The sequence below is a fragment of the Pteropus medius genome, unplaced genomic scaffold (genome assembly GCF_902729225.1).
Source record: "Pteropus medius unplaced genomic scaffold, Ma_sr-lr_union100, whole genome shotgun sequence".
NCBI lineage: Eukaryota > Metazoa > Chordata > Mammalia > Chiroptera > Pteropodidae > Pteropus > Pteropus medius.
The window spans coordinates 1365114-1384592 of record NW_024354503.1 but is presented as its reverse complement, the minus strand read 5'-3'; the positions used below and the strand labels follow the sequence as shown (position 1 = coordinate 1384592).

At 49.6% G+C, this 19479-nt stretch overlaps 1 protein-coding gene across 5 annotated transcripts in view; it reads left to right on the top strand.

The window, feature by feature from the left end:
* The window catches only part of LOC120595977 (uncharacterized), a 49643-nt gene extending 32421 nt beyond the window's left edge, over window positions 1–17222 (top strand). For 4 of the 5 annotated variants that reach the window (XR_005651037.1, XR_005651040.1, XR_005651043.1 and 1 more), the window contains one exon: window positions 14253–17222. Coding sequence is in view for 1 of the 5 variants with exons in the window: in XM_039854147.1 (XP_039710081.1) it covers window positions 13872–14024; window positions 14253–14816 (717 nt within the window). In the remaining 4 variants the exon portion in view is untranslated. Of the gene's footprint in view, window positions 1–13680; window positions 14025–14252 lie in introns of those variants that run through there. The other variant, XM_039854147.1, reaches the window with a different exon arrangement.
* Window positions 17223–19479: the final 2257 nt, after the last annotated feature.

Sequence of the window (19479 nt, the reverse complement as noted above, 5' to 3'; positions counted from 1 at the left end):
GTAAGCTAATACCTCCTCATTCTGGTTTCACATACCTGTCACCTGCTCACAGAAGCCTTCCTCAAGTCTTCCCCAGGCATTCTCCCCCACTCTGCCCTGCTGCACTGTCTTGTAACCCAAGTTCTTATACACTAAGGCGGGCTGGGTACTGGTTAGGGGTGGGAACTCGAGTCAGATTGACCAAGTTCAAATCCCAAACTCTGCCACTTAGAGCTGGATGATCTTGGCTGTAACCTCTCTGTGCCTCGGTTTCCTCACCTATAAAATGGGGTCAATACTAATACATATTATCATTTTTATAAGGATTAAATGAGAAATGCATTAAAAAGCACTCAGTATAGCACTGAGCATACAGTAAGCACTCAATAAATGTCAGATGCTATTATTATTATATAACTCTTAGCAACATTGTTTATTGTCTGTCTCTCATTAAAATTCAAGCTCCTGAGAGCAAGGATTTTGTCTTGTTCAGCGATGTATATCAAGCATGGAGCTCATTTCCTGGTACCTAATAAATATTTGTGGAATGAATAAACAGATGAGAATGACATTCCTGGCTTCTAGAAGGCTCTGTATGACCGAACATGGAGGATGGATGCTGGGAAGACAAACCTGGCCCATCCCCTTGCTCAGGACCCAGCCAGCCCTCTGGCCTCCCAGTAGCCCCCATCATGAGCCCCATTCTGGCCTGCTTGGATGAGGGGTTCACACCCTGCAGGACGAAGGGTTCTCTTTGGAGATTGAGCCGGCTCCCTGTCCCAGCCATTCCAACTACAGCAGTGCCTGCAGGTATCCAATGCTGTTTCCCAGCTCATGTTCCAGTGGCCAGGTCTGGGGGTTAACGCAGATTTCCCCCGTGCTCAGCAGCCCTCCCTTCGGAACCCGCAGAGTTGGGTCCAGCCTGCTTTATCTTTACCACTGCCTGACCCCGCCCCTCACTTTCAAAAGCTTCTCTCACAAACAGAAATGCGCCCCCGGCTGCCACTGCGACCACTGCCATGCCTGCCTCCCGTTCTAGAATTCAGGGGGGACCGCTGGCATGTCATTTCTCCTGCAGGCCCTTCCCTGGCCCCTGGGACTCTGAGCAGCCCTGAGGACATTGGTTTATGTGCCCAGTCCTCAGAGGAAGGAGAGATTAAGCTTGGGGAGATTTACTGGAGACCCCACAGTTGGCAAGGGCCAGAGTTGGAATTCAAACCCCGGTTTTACTGTTTGCTGCTTCTACTTTCATTCATTCATTCAGCTCATGTTTACTGAGCACCTGCTCTGCGTCAGGTGCTGCACAGTGGTGATCATGGTGCCTGCCCTGGCAGGGAACCCACAAAGTAACCCGGCTTTATAGCCAGCATGGACACCAGTGCTGTCCAGTAGAGCTTTCTGTGGTAATGGGAATGTTCTATATCTGTACTGCCCGTTAATCATGTATGGCTATTGAGCATTTGAAATATGACTCGTGCGAATGATTTTTATCTTTTTAATTAATTTTCATTTCAGTAGTCACATGCAGTTAATGACCACCATGTTGGACATCATGCATCTGTACAGTTCTTTGAAGATTAGTCATTCACGGCATTGGACCGTACATAGGTCTCAAACTCCAACATCAGCAGGGTAACTGGGATGATTTCCCAGGGGCACCTTAGGTGTGTCTTCTTTATCAGTACATTAAACTCATAGGCATTTTCTTCACACCTACGAAAAGAGTCAGTCACTGTTATTGAAACATGAGACCCTCCTGACCTATTTTTCGATTTTCCACTTTTTTTCCTATTGAGATGTAATTTACACAGAATAAAATGCACAGGCCAAAAGCAAACAGTTGGATAAGTTTTGACAAACAGACACTGTGTACCCACAGTGGAATCAAGATATAGGACATTTCCACGTTCCTATTCCCCCAGAAAGCGCCCTCAGGCCCCTTTCCAGGAAGTCCATCCTCAGAGGCAACCGCTGTTCTGATGTCTGTCACTGTACATTCGTTTTGCCTATTTTTAAGCCTCACATAAATCATCTTCCTACTTTTGACAGACAAGGGGACAATAAATATTTCTCCTTTCTCTTTGTTATGAGAAACAGAGCCCTAGACTGATGAAAAATGACAGCTGACCCTGGACCACAGTGAGGAGACAAGAAGGGGTGGGGGTAGGGTAGGTGGCTGTGGTGTCCTAGGGACTCGCGGCCTGGCCAAAGGGGCAGCCACTCCTTAGCTCCAGTTTGCTGTTGCCACTTGAGAATATGGGCCCAGCATTGCCAAGTCTTTCTTTTTTTTTTAAGGAAAGCTGAAAATACTGATTTTTGTGTAAAACCTCCTAAATATTGGCATTTCAAAATCTTTTACAGCACTGCAGGCCGAATAATTCACATCTGAGCCATACTTGACCTGTGGACTGCCACTTTGCGAGTTCTGCCTTGGGCTAATCGGAATGTGGGTAATCGTAACAGCTGATGTTTGCTGAGTGGTTCCTTTGTTTCAGGTCGCATTCTAAGTGCTTGATGTTACTAAGTCATCTAATCCTCCTAACAATTTATTAATAATCCATTTAACAGATGAGTAAGCTGAGCCATAGAGAGGGATTAAGTGACTTGCCCAAGGTTGTAGGGTGAGTACTTGGCTAGGATTTGAACCCTGACTGTCTGGTTCCCGACTCTGTGCTTCTAACTACTGCACATACTCCCCAGGGAAAGGGGGAGTAAGGCTGCCAGGGATGGTTATACCTCTTGGGGTGCAGCTTTGCCAGCTACCACCCTGAACGAGCAATGAGAGAGCGCCTCGGCCCCACCCGCTGGGACTGCCCTGACACGGGCAGTTTTCATGTCCGGGCACCTTGGCTGTCAGTTGGTAGAGCCCCAATTTTAGGAAGTGCTGGGAAAGCAGCCAAGGGGTAGGAGTGGGAAGATGAAAGCATGGCTGATGCTTGATGCAGGTGTCAGGGAGCACTGGGCAAGTGGAGGCAGAAGTAGGAATCTGGCAGGGGGAGAGCCCAGGCCCAGGAAGATGGCAGGGGTGAGGAGAAGAACCAGCCAGCAAGGCCCAGGGCCAGGCCAAGCTGCCGCTGCCAGGGGAGCTGGTGGCTGGGGCATCCCCACCCGATGTGTTTCGTCTGGACAAGCCTCACTTAAGGATGGTTGGGAAGGGGAAGATAAGGATCACTTGGCAAAACAAGATTGTATTTCCATCATCCCCTCCTACTTGGGCGGGGGCGGAGGGGCATGAGAGGAAACTGAAGCCCAGAGAGGGCATAGCCAGGACCCAAACCTGGACTCCTGGCTCCCACTCCGGTGCCCTTTCTGCTCCATCTGGCTTCATTCCTCAGGACCAGGAGTTGTGGGGAAGGAGGGTCTGTGGTCACTGGCAGGGAAGCGTTCCAGAGCCTGGCAGGGAAAGGCCAGACCCTCCCCTCATCTTATCTGTGGCACCTAGCCAGGGTCTGGTAGGAAGTAAGTGGCAAGTAAGCGTTCGCCATTATTATCATTTTTTTTTTTCAATTTGATCTTCGCACCCACTTTTGAGATATGTACTCTTATTATCACACATTTACCAATGAGGAAGCCAAAGCTCAGACAGGTGAATGTCACCACCAGGAAGCTGCTGGCAGGATTGAGTGACTGATGTGTATAGAGAGCTCAGCACTGCTCTGGTGCACAGCAAAGAGCTGTCTGTGTGCCAGAGGAGGGATGAGGTGGCAGGACTAGTCAAAAAGGACCTCCTGGAGGAGGTAACATGATGCTGGGCTTTGAAGGGCTCAGCCACTCAGGCTTATTGAAACATGATTCCTCTGGGGTCAAGGTTGTTTCCTGAGTAAGACCTAATGCCAGCTGGGTCTCCCCACTCTGAAGATGCCACCTCCCGCCAGAACACTGAGTAACATGGGCTGTCACCCCAGGGCCCTCACAAGCCTTCCAGCAGCCTTCACACTAGGGGAACCCTCTGGGCCTGGCTCCAGATCCTTTATGTTGCAAAGGGGCAGCCTGGCCTTGGGGTGGTCATGTCACCTCTCTGAGCCTCAGTTTCCTCATCCGTCAAATGGGCACAGTACTACCTACCATGTAGGGTTGCGGTAAAGGCCTGGCACATGATAGATGCTCATAAACAGCCATCACAGAACCTCCAGGAAACAGCTATTGAATTGAATTGACCTTTTAACGACAGAGGACAGATATATCCCCAGTCTAGCCCAGGAAAGCTTGAGCCACACCTTAGCACAGAACCAAAAAATCTCAACCACTGTGTTTGAACCTGCATGCGTTAGAGGGTTGGGAGGAGCCAGACACTCACCCCTCTTCAGCTGAGTCTACATTGTGGGCTCTAGGGAGCAAGTTTGCTTTTAGTTATCGGTCCCACAAACCCAAGAGCAGCAAGCACTTATTGAGTGCTTACTGTGTGCCGGGCACAATGCTAAGCCCTTTATGTTGTCCCTTTACACAAGAGGAAACAGGCTCCGTAGCTGAACCCTTGGTCGTAGCGTCGTGACTTGAAACTGCATAGTCTGGCTCCAAACTCCGTGCTCTTAGGAGGACTGTCTTTCACAGTTGCAAAGCCTGTATGTGCCTGTGACTCAGTTTTGTTCTGATATTACTAGATGTGGATGGTGTTGTCCCCATCTGGACCATGAGGCCCAGAGAGGTGACAGGTGACATGATCTGCCCGAGGCCATGTGGCTGGGCTGGACTATGGGTCCATCTGCCTGACTCCAGGTCCAGTGCTCTTCCTTCTGCTTGTCAGCTGCCTCCTGGGAAGACAGTTGTCCAGCTTGAATGGTGGAAGCCAGTAGGCACCAGTAGACTCCGCTATGGGTGTGGCCCAGCCTGTCCCACAGTCTCCGTGTGTCCCCGCCGCTGGGGGAGCACCACCCTAGCCAGCCCCAGGCCCTCACCTCCTGCATCAGCCTCACCTTGGATCTCAGAGCTTTAGAGCCATTAGTTCTGAGAGAAATGTAGATGAGTGATTTTCAAACTCTGTTCCTTGGAACCCCTGAGGAAGCCAGGCTTGGGGTTAGTATATAAGGTCACTGAATGCATCAATGGCAGCCCCACTTATATCGCTTTTGTATTTCGGTTGCCATGTTAAGTTTTTAAAATAAAAGGCTGTATGGGATTTAAAATGTATATGCTTACGAACTGCTGTCTAATCCAGCAAGTGCTTCTCCAGTCTACAGATGGAAAAACTGACCCCAAAGCCCATGATTTCCTCATAAATGATAATAATATTCAGGCATCGTTCTAAGTTTTTAAACTTATTTAACCCTCACAACCCTATGAGGGTGACACTTGTTGCCTCCATTTTATAGACCAGGACACTGAGGCTCAGACAGTGACGTGGCATGCCCAAAGATTAGAATCCAAGGAGCCTCGCCCCCAGGTCCACATTCTCAGCCACTCCCAGCCTGACCACCACACCTTCTCTTGGTGTTCTGGAGAGGAGACACTTGCTGAGGCCTAGGATAAGGCAGTGTCAGAACTGGGACCAGAATATGGATCTCCTGCCTTCTAGCTCAGGCCCTAATTACTTCCTACTAACTAGAACATCATCTGGGCTGGAGGGGGAGATGGGCAGGCCTCTGTGAATCCTGGCTCTGTTCTTTACTGGCTGTGTGACTTTGGACAAGTGAATGGACCTCTCTGAGCCTGCTTCCTCACCTCAGAAAAAGGACGATAGGGCCCACATCACAGAGTTATCATGAAAGTCAAACTGTCCACATGAGTTGGTTGGCACAGGGCCTGGCACAAACCGTGAGCTCCCCAGCCACCATCCTCAGTTCCTGGAGCCAAGGAGTCCCCACAGCTGCCTGCCCTACCTGCTTCCTCCTCCCTCTTTCCAGCCCTCACCTGACCCTGTGTAACACAAATACTAATTACAACCATTTCCCTGAGCTGCTTCCTGGCTGAGCTTAATTGCTGGGCAGCTCTGTCATCATCATCATAAATATCATTAAGTGAGACAGATTAACTTTGTCCTAAGTTTTATGTGATTAGATCAGCAAATTGTTTGGCACACTTGGTCTCGGCTTGCGACTTACCCAGCCTGGTCGTCCTGCACAGCTTAGGGCCAGCTGTAGGCTTCTGTCTCAAACTTGGTGCTCAGAGATCAGAATGGACAACTCGGCCCCTTTAACCAGGCCAGGATGTGATGCCTGGAGTGGTAAGGAAGGAGCGGGCTGGGGCTGCCATTTTATTTGTTGTAATGGCAAAACCACAAGCTTTGGGGATAGGTATACCTGGGTTCCCAACCAGGCTTTGTTATTTACCAGATGCGTGACTTTGGACAAGTTGCTAACCCTCCCTGTATTACATTTGTTTTACACTATGTAACAGAAGAGGATCAAGGAGATAATATACACCAACGAGTACCAGGCCCGGTGCCTAGCATGTCATAGGTCCTTCTAGTTTTTCCTTCTCTTCCCATCTTCCATCATTCTCAGTGTGACTGGACGAGTCGGCCCTTTCTGCACCTACCACCACACACGCTAACATTCGCTCAGTGCTGCTTCTCTGTGAGGCACTGGGCTGAGGACTTGATGTGTCTTATTTTGTTTACTATGTATAAAGACCCTGTGGAGTGGGTATCATCTTCACCTGATAGATGAGAAAACCAAAGCACAGGAAGGAAATGGAATGACTGTCCAGGTCCCACAGCTGCACTCGGCTGTGGTCTCTCTGTTGGGACGAGAAGCTAGAAGGCCATGCCGGGTGCTGCTGGGGAGCAAGGAGGAAGGATCACAGTCCACAAGTCCAAGAAGGCTGCCTGGAAGAAGATGCATCTGAGCTGAAGGGTTAGCCAGGGGAAGTTGGAGAAGAAAGGCCTCATGGGCAGAGGGCAGTAGATATGCAAAGGCCTAGAAACAGGAAGCATGTTCATATTTGACTGAGGTTTGAGCATGTGAGGGAGGAGAGCTGAGAGAGAGGCTAGAGAGGAGCCATGAGCCAGATCCTGGGGGTAGAAGGAGGGGGTTGGAAGCCAGGCCAAATCTCATGTGTTCTTCTGCCAGTTCCAGGGAGCTACTGTTTGGAGGAGGAGTAACTAGATCATATCAGTTAGTTTAGAAGTTTCTGCCTGGAGCCAGCCCGGAGATGAGGGACTGAGTGGAGTGCTAATTAGAGATCTAGAGGGTCAGGGGGCTAATCAGAGAAGGCTTCCTGGGGAAGGGGGCAGGATCAAGTGGGCCTGAACAGAAGGGCAGAGATGACAGATGGAGGCTGTCAGGCGGCGGGGTGGAGAGCGGTGTGGTAGGACCTGTGCATGGGGCTGGATGGTCAACAGTATGATGAGTGGTCTGTGTCAAGGAGTAAGGAAGAGCTACTGGCCAGGTTTGGGGCTTGGGTGTGGGATGGTCTCAGCCCATTGGCTGGTAGCACTAAGTAAGGCTTTCAGTGCTTCCCAGGGCCCGCAGGCAAGTGAGCCTATACACCAGGCCAAATGTGTGAGTGTTTTCCAGCTCCCTGCATGTGTGGGCGAATCTCCCACTGCCCACACATTAGGGAAAGCCTGGAATGAGACTCTGGTCCAGACCAGGGTGATTGACTCATTGGCTGGCAGGGCCGACACCTTCTCTGACGAGACAGTTAGCAACCTTGACCTCCCACATATGCTCTGTGCCCTTGGCCTTCCAGTCTCTTCCTGAGTGTTACCTACCTTTGGGCCTCCTCTCCCCCTAACTCCTGTCCACCTTCTCCCTTTCTGTGCTCAGGCCTCCAGCTCCATCTGACTCCTTGGTGCACAAAGTGGAATCTTCCCCTACCCCACTCGGCCCCCATCCCCAGTCATATCCCTCACAATTTCCCACATCTTGGGTGGGACAGCCTGTCATCTCCAAAGGAGGTTGGCCTAGCGGGCCGGGAAGAGCCCTGAGAGGGTGACGAAGGTCTGGGGTTGAGCCCCGCTCTGGAATGCTGCCTCTTATCTCTGGCCTTAGCCTCTGCATCTGTGAAATGGGGATCCCAGGGCTTATTCCAGGGTGATTGTGAGACACAAACAAGATCAGGGTATAAAGGAGCCTTGAGAACTGGGCAACACTAGGCTTGTGTCAGAGTTGACAACTCTGTTTTCTGTTTTTGGGGGCAGTCATTTTTTTTTTTTTTTTAATATACATTTTATTTTAGAACAGTTTTAGGTTTATATCATTACTAGGAAGATAGTACAGGGTTCCCTTATACCTCACACCCAATTTCCTGTTATTAATATCTTAAGTTATATGATACATTTCTTACAATTAATGAAATGATATTGATATATATTGATATATAATCCGTACTTTATTCAGATTTCTTTAGTTTTTACCTAATATCCTCTTTCTGTTTTAGGATCCCATCTGGGATACCCCATTACATTTAGTTGTCACGTCTCCTTAAGCTCCTTTTGGCCATGACAGTTTCTCAGACTTGCCTTGTTTTTGATGTGACAGTTTTGAGGAGTACCAGGCAGGTATTTTGTAGAATGTCCCTCAGTTGGGATTTGTCTGATGTTTTTCTCGTGATTAGTCTGAGGTAATGTGTTTTTAGGAGGAAGGACACAGGGGTAAAGGACCATTTACATCACATGGTGTCGTGAGTGCATACTCGCTATTGGTAAGTCGCGCTGGATTTATCGCTGTTGATGTTAACTGTGACCACTCAGGAAGTCTCTCGTTTTTGCTTTGAGTACAGCAGCAGGGCTAGATTAACACCAAATGTTGGCTGAACTAAGGCCAAGATTGGAAAATATGGACAAGAAGTAAGTGGAAAAGTAAAAAGGAAAAATTTAAAAAGCAGGTATGAGGTGGGTACTACAGCATGTCTGTCAGGTACCAGTTTACTTGGGGATGAGATGTTATATGCTGGAAAGTTCGTGTTTCAGCTCATTTAATCTTCACAACGACCCTTTTTACAGATGAGGAAACTGAGACCTGAGAGAGGAAATGATATGGTCACATGAGCCAGAAAACCTGAGGTCAGGACCAAGTCTGTCTTTACTACCTCAGTCCCCAGGGTTGAATAAATGCCTCGAAGCTACATTTCCAGAAGAGTGGATCAGGGAGGGGGTTGTTCCTAATTCACTTTATCCATGATGGTGATTCAATAAATGATATGCAGTAGAAATGGAAAATAAGGATCAGAGAAAATATAGTGGAAAATATGGACAAGGAAAATGCCTATAGGTGAGTTTCTGGTTTAGCTATGAGCTTCCTGGCAGCCAAGGAAAAAAAGTGATATGGGCTGATTCCTATGATTTCTCTTATCAAAATACAAAGAAGCAGTTCACTCTTTCAGGAACTTTGTGGTAAATTTCAAAAGAAATGAATCATGGAAAAAGACACCGAGTAATATAATGGATAATGTAATAGTAGAAATAGATGTCACGTGATATCATCTTCAGGAGTGATGACCGTATTTTTACCATCTTGCCCATTGACCACAGTTGCCCTATTTGAATGTTACTTGATTGTCGTCAAGCAACTGAACTCTACTATTTCTTTGTAGAATCACGGATGCCTATGCCTTAGCCAAAATCTGGGATACAGATTAACCAGTTGCCTATGTACCAGGTTCTGTGCTGGGCACCATGGATGGAGTTGGTAATAAGATGGTTGTTGCCCACCCCTAGGTCTTCTCCATCCCAGGGATAAAGATGCCTAGACGAAAGCCTGAATGTAACACAGGTGCTACATGGGGGCCCTCCAGGAAGAAGGGCATAATTCCTTCTGACTAGGGAGGGGAGGAGGGCTTCATGGAATAGGAGGTAGGTCAGAGACAGGAAGCAGTAGTTGAGGTGGAGGGTGCACGGTCTTGAGAGGGGATATCAGGGGCAGGTTCCTTGAGGGTGGGGACTGAGTCCTATGCAGGGCTGCCCCCTCAGCTGGCAGCACAGAGCCTGACAAGCATTGAGGACTAGGTGAGCTCCTGTTGAGTGCTCAACACCTACAGAGATAGATCTGGGGTCAGGGTGATGACCACACACCTGATGAGTACGTGGAGGGTTTAAGCCAGAAGGGAGAGTCCTTGAATGCCAAGCTAAGGAGTTTAGATTTTCTTCTTTAGACAGTGGGGATCAACTGAAAGTTATGAGCCTGTGTTTTATAAGTAACGATTATACAAGTAATAACTGCTAACACTTAGTGGGCACTCACTGTGTGCTCAGCACTTTATCTATATTAACTCACGTAAGTATTATAACAGTCCTATGAAGGAGGTACTGTTATTATCATCTTTATTTTATAGATGAGACAACCGAGGCACAGAGAGGCTGAGTCACTCACTCAAGGTCATACAGCTAGGAAGTGACAGTGGGGATCTGAACTGAGGTTTAGATGTAGAGCTTTTACCTACTATATTATCGTGTCTGTTAAATGTAAGTATTTAATTAACATATAACATGAAACAACACATAGGATTTAACAGATCCCAGCTAATTACTGGCACTAGAGAGGCAGGAATTGACAAAGCCATTGGCCATAAAGAGCTGCATCCATAAGGAGCTGAAGCTTAGAAATCTATGATAAAAACAGAGTGGAGGGTGTGGCCAAGGAAGCCCAGGCCTGTGAATTTCACTCAGGGGCTGCTTTTTCCTGCCTCTGACATGCTCTAAAATTCTTTGAAGATCCCCTGCCTTGGGCAAACCAACCACAAGAGACATCTGAGTGACTAATGCAATTGAGACAAATAGGATCATGCCCAGGTGCCACTAGGCCAGAGGCCTTTGTCGTCAGAGCCACGTGAGGGTTTATATTTCTCATTTCTGTTCACTCCAGGCCTTTGATTTCCACAGGGTGGAGTTTCCAGAACTGGCACCATCACATCCTCATTTGACTTTCATCACCTTTTCTGTGTAACTGGGAGACGAGCCATGGTCCTTCCTCTGTTGGTCTTCAAGGCCTTCTCATGAACACCAGGCCCAGGGTGGGGCGGGGTGCAAGAGGAACGAGTATTTCACGGCAGAGGCTCCCCACCAAGCAGCGGTTCCCCTTTCCCTGAAGCTTGCAGCCAGGTGTGGCACCTACGGTCACAAATGAGGCAATTAGATCAAGTTCTGGCCGCCCTGCCAGCTCAGTGTCCCTGAGGAACCTCCGTGAGGTTCCTCCCTGTAAAAGCAGATCCCCCTTCCTCAATGAGCATGGGACCAGGAGTCAGGACCCAGGTTCTAGGCCCAGCTCTGCCACTTACTAGCTGTGTAGCTGGGGTTCTCTGGTGGCAGCATCCTATCAGTATGCAAGGAGTCATATTCTGGCTCCTTTACTCTCTAGCCAGGTGACTTGGGATAGGCAAGGAGGACAAGTCCTCCCTCCTGTCTAATCTTCAGTCTTCTCATCTGTAAAGTGGAAATGCTGATTCCCACCCCCACAGGGCAGCATGGGGTCAGGAGAGACACGTTTCGTATCTCCACCCCTCTCTGCTTCTCCTGCTTCGCCTGTAAAACGGAAGCGATACCTGCTGAGGCTGAGGCGCTAGGTAGGTGTGGGGATCCAACAAGACAGTGAATGAAAGGCCCCACCCTGGCTCTGGGCGGGTACAAAGATAGGGCTGCCATTGTCCTTGGAATGTCACTTACCTACTGGGGCCTACTGTAGCAGAGCCGGCTAAGCCATTCCCACGCCTGAGGTGGGTTCAGTTTCGCTTTAAGGCCCCTCATCTTTTGTGTGATGAAAAAGAAAAGCTCTCCATCTCAAGGGATTTCTGCTTGCAGTGGGGTATGTGAGCCACTCTCCTCCTGTCATCCGTCCACAGATTGGCTGCAGTGGGATGGATGGCCCCGCCCCTGGGATGGGCTTCCTACCTGATGAGACCCAGCCCCTGCCTTCAAGGTTCTCCTCCTGGAGTGCTGTGTGCTTCCATAGAAGGAAGCGTGAGTGGGGGACGCAGCAGGGAACCAGACACCACCTGGAGTCAGGAAGGTGGTCAATGGATCTTCCAAGAAGGGCTGACCTCTGAAAAGATACGAAAGAGGAAGAGCCACTTCTTCACTGTACCTGGGCAAGTTACTTCACTGACCCTCAGTTTCAGGCTCTGTGAAAGGGGCACCTGCTTCAGAGAGAAGGTGCGTGAGAGGCTTAAGTGAGATAATGGGTATAAAAGAACTGACAAATACCTCATACTCCTAGGTGCCCAGGAAATAGTACCTGCTGTGCCGAGCTGGGGAAACACTTGGTGAACTGAACTTCTTTTTCAAGGGTCTTTTCCTTAGGTGGTTGACACCTATTAGTGTAACTGTCTTCGTTTTAGAAGAAGCCCAGCTGTAACCCAGCGTGAAGTGAAGAAGCCTGGGAGCTCTTTCTCTCTGGGCCGGATGATGGGAACTCCTCCACCCAGTGAGAGTGAGGCGGAAGACTCCAGAATTAAAATTCTAGCCATAGTACTCTGCCTCCCCCGGGACCTGTGCCCCTTACACCTGTGTCCTTGGGCATTGCAAAATTAGATGCAGAAGGATTTAAAGGCACTGCCCCAAGGTAAATGTCACTTCTCCACTGTTCCACCATTTATTTTAACTATCTATTGAGCACCTACAGTATGCCAGGTGATGGGAATTCTCTGTGCCAGACAAGGTACCAGCCCCTATAAAGCTCGCAATTTTGAAGAGGGAGAGGGAGGTAAACGAAAAAAATAAAAGAGTAATAATAATAACAGATTGTAATAAATACTATAAAGGGGAAAAACGGGGTGCTGTAATGGAGAATTCGAAGGGCTACTTAGGGCAGTCCACACATTTGAGGAGGGGACATTTTAGCTGAGATCTGAAGCAGGAGCCAGCCATGGGAGGAGTAGGGCTGAAGAAAGAATGTTCCAGACAGAAGGAACTATGCTATAACGGTTACGGGTAGGGAGGAGAAACTTGGAGAATCTAGGGGCCAAGCAAATCAGGGTCTACGAGAATGAGGTAAGGAGCAGGGGCCATGGGGAACTGGTAAAGGGACTGTCCCTGTAGAGTTTTAAGCAAGAGAGTAACAAGATTAGAATTTCCTTTTTAAAGGCTCGTTCTGGCTGCTGAGAGGACTGTGAGAGGGCAGGAATAGAAGCCAAGAATTGTCACTGTGGTTGTGACCCTGGAAAGTCACGGTAGCCCCTCTAAGCCTGTTGCTTCACACGTGTGTCATGAGAATCAAATATGGGAGTGAGTAAAGTACACTTTGGAAAGCTGAAAAAAATGTATAAATGCGAGAGATTCCAGGTCTCCCTAGAAATGGAAGGGGAGCTGCTGAGTTAGGGTCGTGGGTGGAAGAGAGAGTGCTGGGTGTCCAGAGTCCGTACCAGGGCACCCCACATCGGAGCCAGCCCACTTTTGCAGCCTAGGTCACAGGGGCCCTCAAAGGCCTCAGGGGCTGGGGAGGGAACACCTGCTGGAGGCTCTTGACTCCTGAGAAGGAAGTGGCATCTGGTTTTTGACTAGCCTTGAAGCTGAAGCCAGGGGTTCATTACGTTTTGTGGGGAGCCTGGAGGCAAGCGTCGGATTCCCTTCCAGCCACCCAAATGCACACACACCATTTTTTCATTCTCGGTCAGGAGCGTTCTCTGGAACTTTCTGATAGCATTCATGAACTCTGGCTTAAAGACCCCTCAGCTAGAGGAAGGGGGAAATGAGCGGGGAGACACTTGCCTTTTAAATTCTGCCTCTTCCCCCACCCCCGCCCGCCCCCTGTAATCTTTGTAGCTCAGATTGGCGGGGAGGGGGAATGGGGACCGCCTTGATGCACCTAAGGGCCGGTGGTGGGAGGAACTTCCCCTGACTCTTGGTATCTGCTACTGGGGGTGACTGAGGGGGACTTAAGTTTTCTTGGAGAAGTTGCCGCTGGCTGTGGGAGGCCTCCTTCCCCCCGGGGGCTCTGGGGCCTTGGGGGGGGGTCTCCCGATGGGGCCAGGGAGGGAACCGAGACGTGCGCTTATCAGGCCACGCCCGCGAAGGTGGTGCGATGCCGCCCGGCCCGCAGCCCGGTCCGCCCCCATTGGCAGGGCGTGCAGCGGCGACGGCAGCGACGGTGGGGACCCGGCTAGGCGTCGCGGGGCGCTACATGCGGAGCGTGCGGCCGCCGCAGACGGTGGCCGCAGCGCTGTCGGCGCTGGGGGTGAGGCGGCGTTGCATAAGCGCAGGGGGAGCGGGGGAGGGGGGAGGCGGGACCCCCGCCCCCACAGCGGGCCGGTGGGTGGGCCGGTCTCGGTGTCCCGGGCGGGGCGCGGCGCGGCGGCAGTGGTGGGGGGTGGCGGCGGCGCCCTGGCCGCTTCCCCATTCTCCCCATTCGGGCGCGAGAGCCATGGAAACACTGAGGGAGTCCGTGCTACACTTGGCCTTGCAGATGTCGACCTACAAGCGTGCCACGCTGGACGAGGAGGACCTGGTGGACTCGCTCTCCGAGGGCGACGGGTACCCAAATGGTCTGCAGGTAGGAGCCCGGGCTCTTTACGAGACCCCAGCCCGAGGGAGCCAGGCATGCGCGCCGGTGCTGCCCCCGCCCCCTTCCTGCCTGCCCGGGAGGGGTCCGTGCCAGCCGGCAGCTCTGGGCAGCACTGGGCTGCATGGGGTGGGGGCTAAAAGCTTTAATGGGGCAGAAGTACTCCCCGGGGATGTCCCTCCCCTCAGCAGCTCTGCCGGTGCCCAAATCCTCCTGACCACCTGCTCCTCGGGCTACAGCCCAGGTGGCAGAGTTGAAGCACACACCCTCCCCACTCCTCCAGAGCTGAACTGGCCCAATTCCCTTTCACAGAAGAGGCAGGTCCTGAGCACTGAGGGACTTGCCCTGGGTCACACAGCACATTACTGGCAGAATCTAAAACTATCCAGTTTTAGCACAAAAGCCCTGCATCCCTGGTACCCCCCTCAGCCCTGGGCACACTGGGTGGTTGGTTACCCTATCTGGTAGGGTGAATCCTATTCTTCCTCTTTCCCCCTAACTACCTGAATCTCTGGGGTGAGGGGAGGAAGCCATTCTCTGCCCGCTTTCCCTGCCACTTTTCAGCCTACTGGGTACGACCATTTCCTCCCCTCCCAGGATCTGCCCCTGTGAGAATCCTATACCTCCCTGCCTTGTGGCACAGCAGTGAGCCTGGCTGCTTTCTGCTCTTCTCTCTCTGCGAGGCCGAGCCTAGACCGTTCTGACCAGGACCTCAGCCCTGGTGGGGTTTGAACTCAGGCACGTGGGTGGAACCAAGTTGGAAATCTCAAGGACACCTGAAGGAGCCAGGGCATCGCAGCCCAGGAGGGCTTCTGCCAGGCTGATCAAGAGAGGCACTAGGGAGCATCTTGGGTCCACCCAGTGAATTGACTCCAAACCACAGATCGTCTGGAGGGCAAGTGTAGGTGCGTGGAAACTGAGGCTGCAGGCCCAGCTGTACTCGGGCACGCCTCTCTGAAGCTGGAATAAGGATATTAATAAATGGAAGGATCGAGTCCTTCCTCCAGGCTAAGTAGGCCCAGAGAGATCAGAACTCATGATCGCAAGTAGTCTGCCCACTGGAATATGTATGGCACCCTACCAACACCATCTCACTTACCCTTCAGGGCCACCCCATGAGCTGGGAAGGTTACTCTTCCCACTTACCTGTGGCAAAACCAAGGCTCTGAAAGGGGAGACAGCTCACCTTAGGTCACAGAGCTAGAAATCTGTGAAAGTGAGAAATCAAACCCAGTCTGTCTAGAACCTTTTCCCTGCAAACCCTTCTTAAGAGGCTAAATCCAGCAGGAAATGAGATTTCTGTGGCAGGCAATTTTTCCTTCACAAATCAAAACAGCATCTAATCAGCAATCTTTTTCAGTCTCATCTTCCACAGAAGGTTCTAAATATATCAGCATAAAAGCATTTGGAATTCACAACAAAATAATGTGCCATGTTGTTATCGTCATAACAGCAGCCCACATGGATATAGCCTTTTTCAGGTCACCAAGTACATTCGTCCACCCGAGGCTGCCTGGCAGAGGGGAGGCAGCTTGGCTCCTGAAGCCAGGGGCCCAAGTTTAAATTCTGACTCCACTCAAGATCTTTGGGCGAGCTGCTGAATCCCTTTAAACCATCTGTAAAATGGGAGTTAGAGAAAGTAGATGTAATGTATAATATGGGGACTGCTCTGATTGTTGTTCTTTTTATGACCTATGAGGTAAGGGCCCTTGCGGCCATATTTCAGATGATGAAGCTGGGTCTCAGAGGAGTTAGGGACATTCCTGTGGTCACAGAGCTATTATGTTGGTTGGAGTGCTGTGTTGGTGCCACTCCACCAAACTGCCAAACTGAGTACAGTGTCCACTTTTTATACAGGAAAAGCCGAAAAGTTTGCCCAAGGATTTGGGACATTTCTTTGGGTACCCAGCCTGGCTTGCTTTGAGCTGCCACAACTTCCCCAAAGCAAATATGAACTAGCCAATGTTTGTTCTTCTAGGAGTCGAGAACCCAACTACCCTATGGAGCAGAGTTTTCTATTATTTTTGTTTTTAATCATTGGAGTTCTTTTCCAATATAAAAACTTTACATGATCATTTATAGGAAAAAAAAATAGAGTCCAGTATAAAAAAAAAAAAAGCATTTTTAAAAACCTAGTAACTCACTGCTGGGAGATAACTACTTCTAGTTTTTCCCACTTGGATATATATATTTTTATACAAAGTCGAGTTCACTCTAAGGACTTGTTGCATCCTGCTTTTTTCCTCTAATGCCACATCATAAGCATTTTGTTGTTAACATGCTGTCATTAAAAATCATAACACCTAATGATACCAATATACAATAATATATTTACTCAATCAGTGATAGTTGGACAATAGACCCAATAACTATGACATTATGGGTGACCATCTTTTAGCCTTTTGGACAATTTCCTATGAACTGGTTGCTAGAAACACAATTGCTCCCTTAATTTTAGTCTTTTAAAAATAGACTTAGTTTCCTCCAAATCTTTCTCTTGATGGGCAGCTATAAAAATAAGCTACTTGATTTTTCAAGATTTTGGAGCCCAGTGGTTCTAGGAACTCCAAAGTTATCGACGCTGATACTGGTCAATAAAAACTTCCATCTTTCAGCCAAACTTGCCACCTTTTTACTGAATATACTGACGAATTGTTGAATTTAGCTGGAGCAAAGTTATACCTGTACCACAGGAAAAGGGTTTTCTTTTCTTTTAATCTCATATTCTAGGCACAAGTTCTTTGCGATTCACCAAAATTCGTCACTGTGGACTGAGCACCGAATTTAAAGCCAGAGAGCCCTAACATGGAGCCCGGCTTTGTCTCTCATGAGCTCTGAGACCTGAAAGCAACTCACTTGAACAGCTTTTTTTTTTTTTTTTTTTGGTTAAAATAGGGTTCATCTTAATGTAATCTACCTCTCAGAGCTGTTGCAAAGATGGAAATGAGATGATATAAGTGAAAGCATTTGGTATAGTGCACAGAAAATGGATTTGGTTGTTATCAGGATTATCATGGAAACTCACCAGGCGTGATATCTCTGTGATGCCCTAAATATAAAAGCTTTTTCTCCTGGAAGCCTGTGCTCAAACTGGCTGCCTGACCTCCCCACACCCCAGCACACACCCTGTCAGTGGCTTGAAGGGAAATAGCTCACGTTAGCCCTGCAGCCTAAACTGGGGGGCAGATGGCCATGACTGTTTACCAAAACTTTGAAACTCATCCAGTTACTTTCAAAAATTCATTTTTTCAAGAAAAGGGAAAGCTGAGATATTTAATTGTTAGCGATGGCTTTATCATATTTTTTTCCTCTGCCATGCACAGGGCTGTCTTTTAAGGGCAATTTCAAGGACAGTCCCACTCAGTACTTCGAAAGGGCTTCTCTGCTAACCAGCAGGTCCTTTCGACTCTGTCCACCTGTTAGAGCCTTATCCTCTTGGCCTTAGAGTTGTTCTAGAGTCTGAGATGGTCAGACCTGGGACCTCATCCAGCTTCCTCATTTTAAAGACAGAGCACACGTGCCCAGCGGTGCGCATGGGGTCTTGATGAAGTCAAAGCTGACCTTTGCCTTCTCAGGCGTGTGCCTTTTCTCTGGTGCCCTTGGCAGCTGGGTGTTTCTTTTGGGAAGCAAAGAGAAGTGGAAAGGGCTTCTTCTCAATACTAGACTTTTGATTCCTGTTAAGATGCAAGGAATTCTTTCCCTCACGACAGGTACTACTTTAAGCTGTTGTCAGTCACTGGGAGAGAGTCAGGCATGGGGACAACGGGGCAGGTAGGGCTCAGGGAAGAGATGGGGAGGACAAGAGGACATTATAGTTTTGCTCTAGGCTGGCCCCAGGGGCCTCAGCTGGAAGTCTGCCATATGGAAATTTCTAGAAGAAACTTTCCCAACCTAACACCCTCACAAAGGCAGGATTCCACATAGGACCAAGCTGTCATGGTCTGTCTGCTCTGAAAGGCTGACTCCAACGCAGGCAGCCTGGTCGCTCTGCCAGCCCTCATGGGGTGGCCAGGCTTTTTGACTGCAGGGGGTGGGCTCCCTGCCAAATCCTTGCCTAGACTGACTCCTGTTTGCAACTCCATGAAGCCCAGGTCGCTGGGGGACCTGGCAGTGGCTCAGCAAGAGCCTCTCCCTTCCCACTCGACACCCCGCTTAAGCCCCTGCTTCATCTGCGAAGCAGGCTGTGCCCTCCTCCCCACCCTTTGTGCTGCTGGCTTGTCTCCTGGGCCCCACGCAGTGGTGGCCCGTCCTTCCCTGCAGAACTTGTTCTTGCTGTAAGCCTAGGTGAGCCAGGCACTCACTTCTGTAACTGAATATTTATCCCTCATTAGGGCTTTGTTCCCTTGGCTGTGGAAACCCTGGGAACTCTTGGGCTGGACAGCTCAACTGTCTCTCTCTCTGTCTCTCTCTTTCTGTCTCTGTCTCTCTCTCTTTCTCTGTCTCCCTCTCTACCTTGATCTTTCAAGGGCATTCTTTTCTTTCTGTCTTTTCTCTCTCTGCCTCACACAACAATAAATAGGATATTAAGCCCATCAAGGAGCTGAGAATTTATAGTAATTCCCAACTCTGTCATCCAAGTGTGAGCTCTGCTCCTTGGCCAGTGGTCACGTCCCAGTTACCCCTCCTGAGATGGAGCGGGCTGCTCCCCACTAACCCTCCTGTTGTACCAGTCACTGCAGACTGGACACCCAAACTAGTGAGCAACATGCCTTCATTTCCAAAAGGAACGTGAGAAACCATTTGTATCTCCCTCTCGCTGTGACCTGTCTTGCTGGATCCTCTGAAGGAGTCAGGGCAGGACAATGAGAGCTCAGAGAGAAGGGACTCGCCAGCAGCTTTGATTTGCAGCCCCTGCCCTGTCTGTTACACCCAGGAATTGGACAGTCTCTCCTGGAGAGGTCTCTTGATTTCGGTACAGTGCCTCCAGGTGACTTCTGCCCCAGAGCGATGCCTCTGGATCCCTTCCTCCCTCAGAGACAGGGCTTGTCCAGAAACCGATAGGCCCTCAGCTGGACAGTATGAGTTGAGCAAGAACATTACGAAGGCTAAAAACCCTGTTTTTAAATTCCCTTTGCCATTTTTGCTTGAAACTATGAATTTCTAATTTAATTCTGACTTAATTCTAATTAAA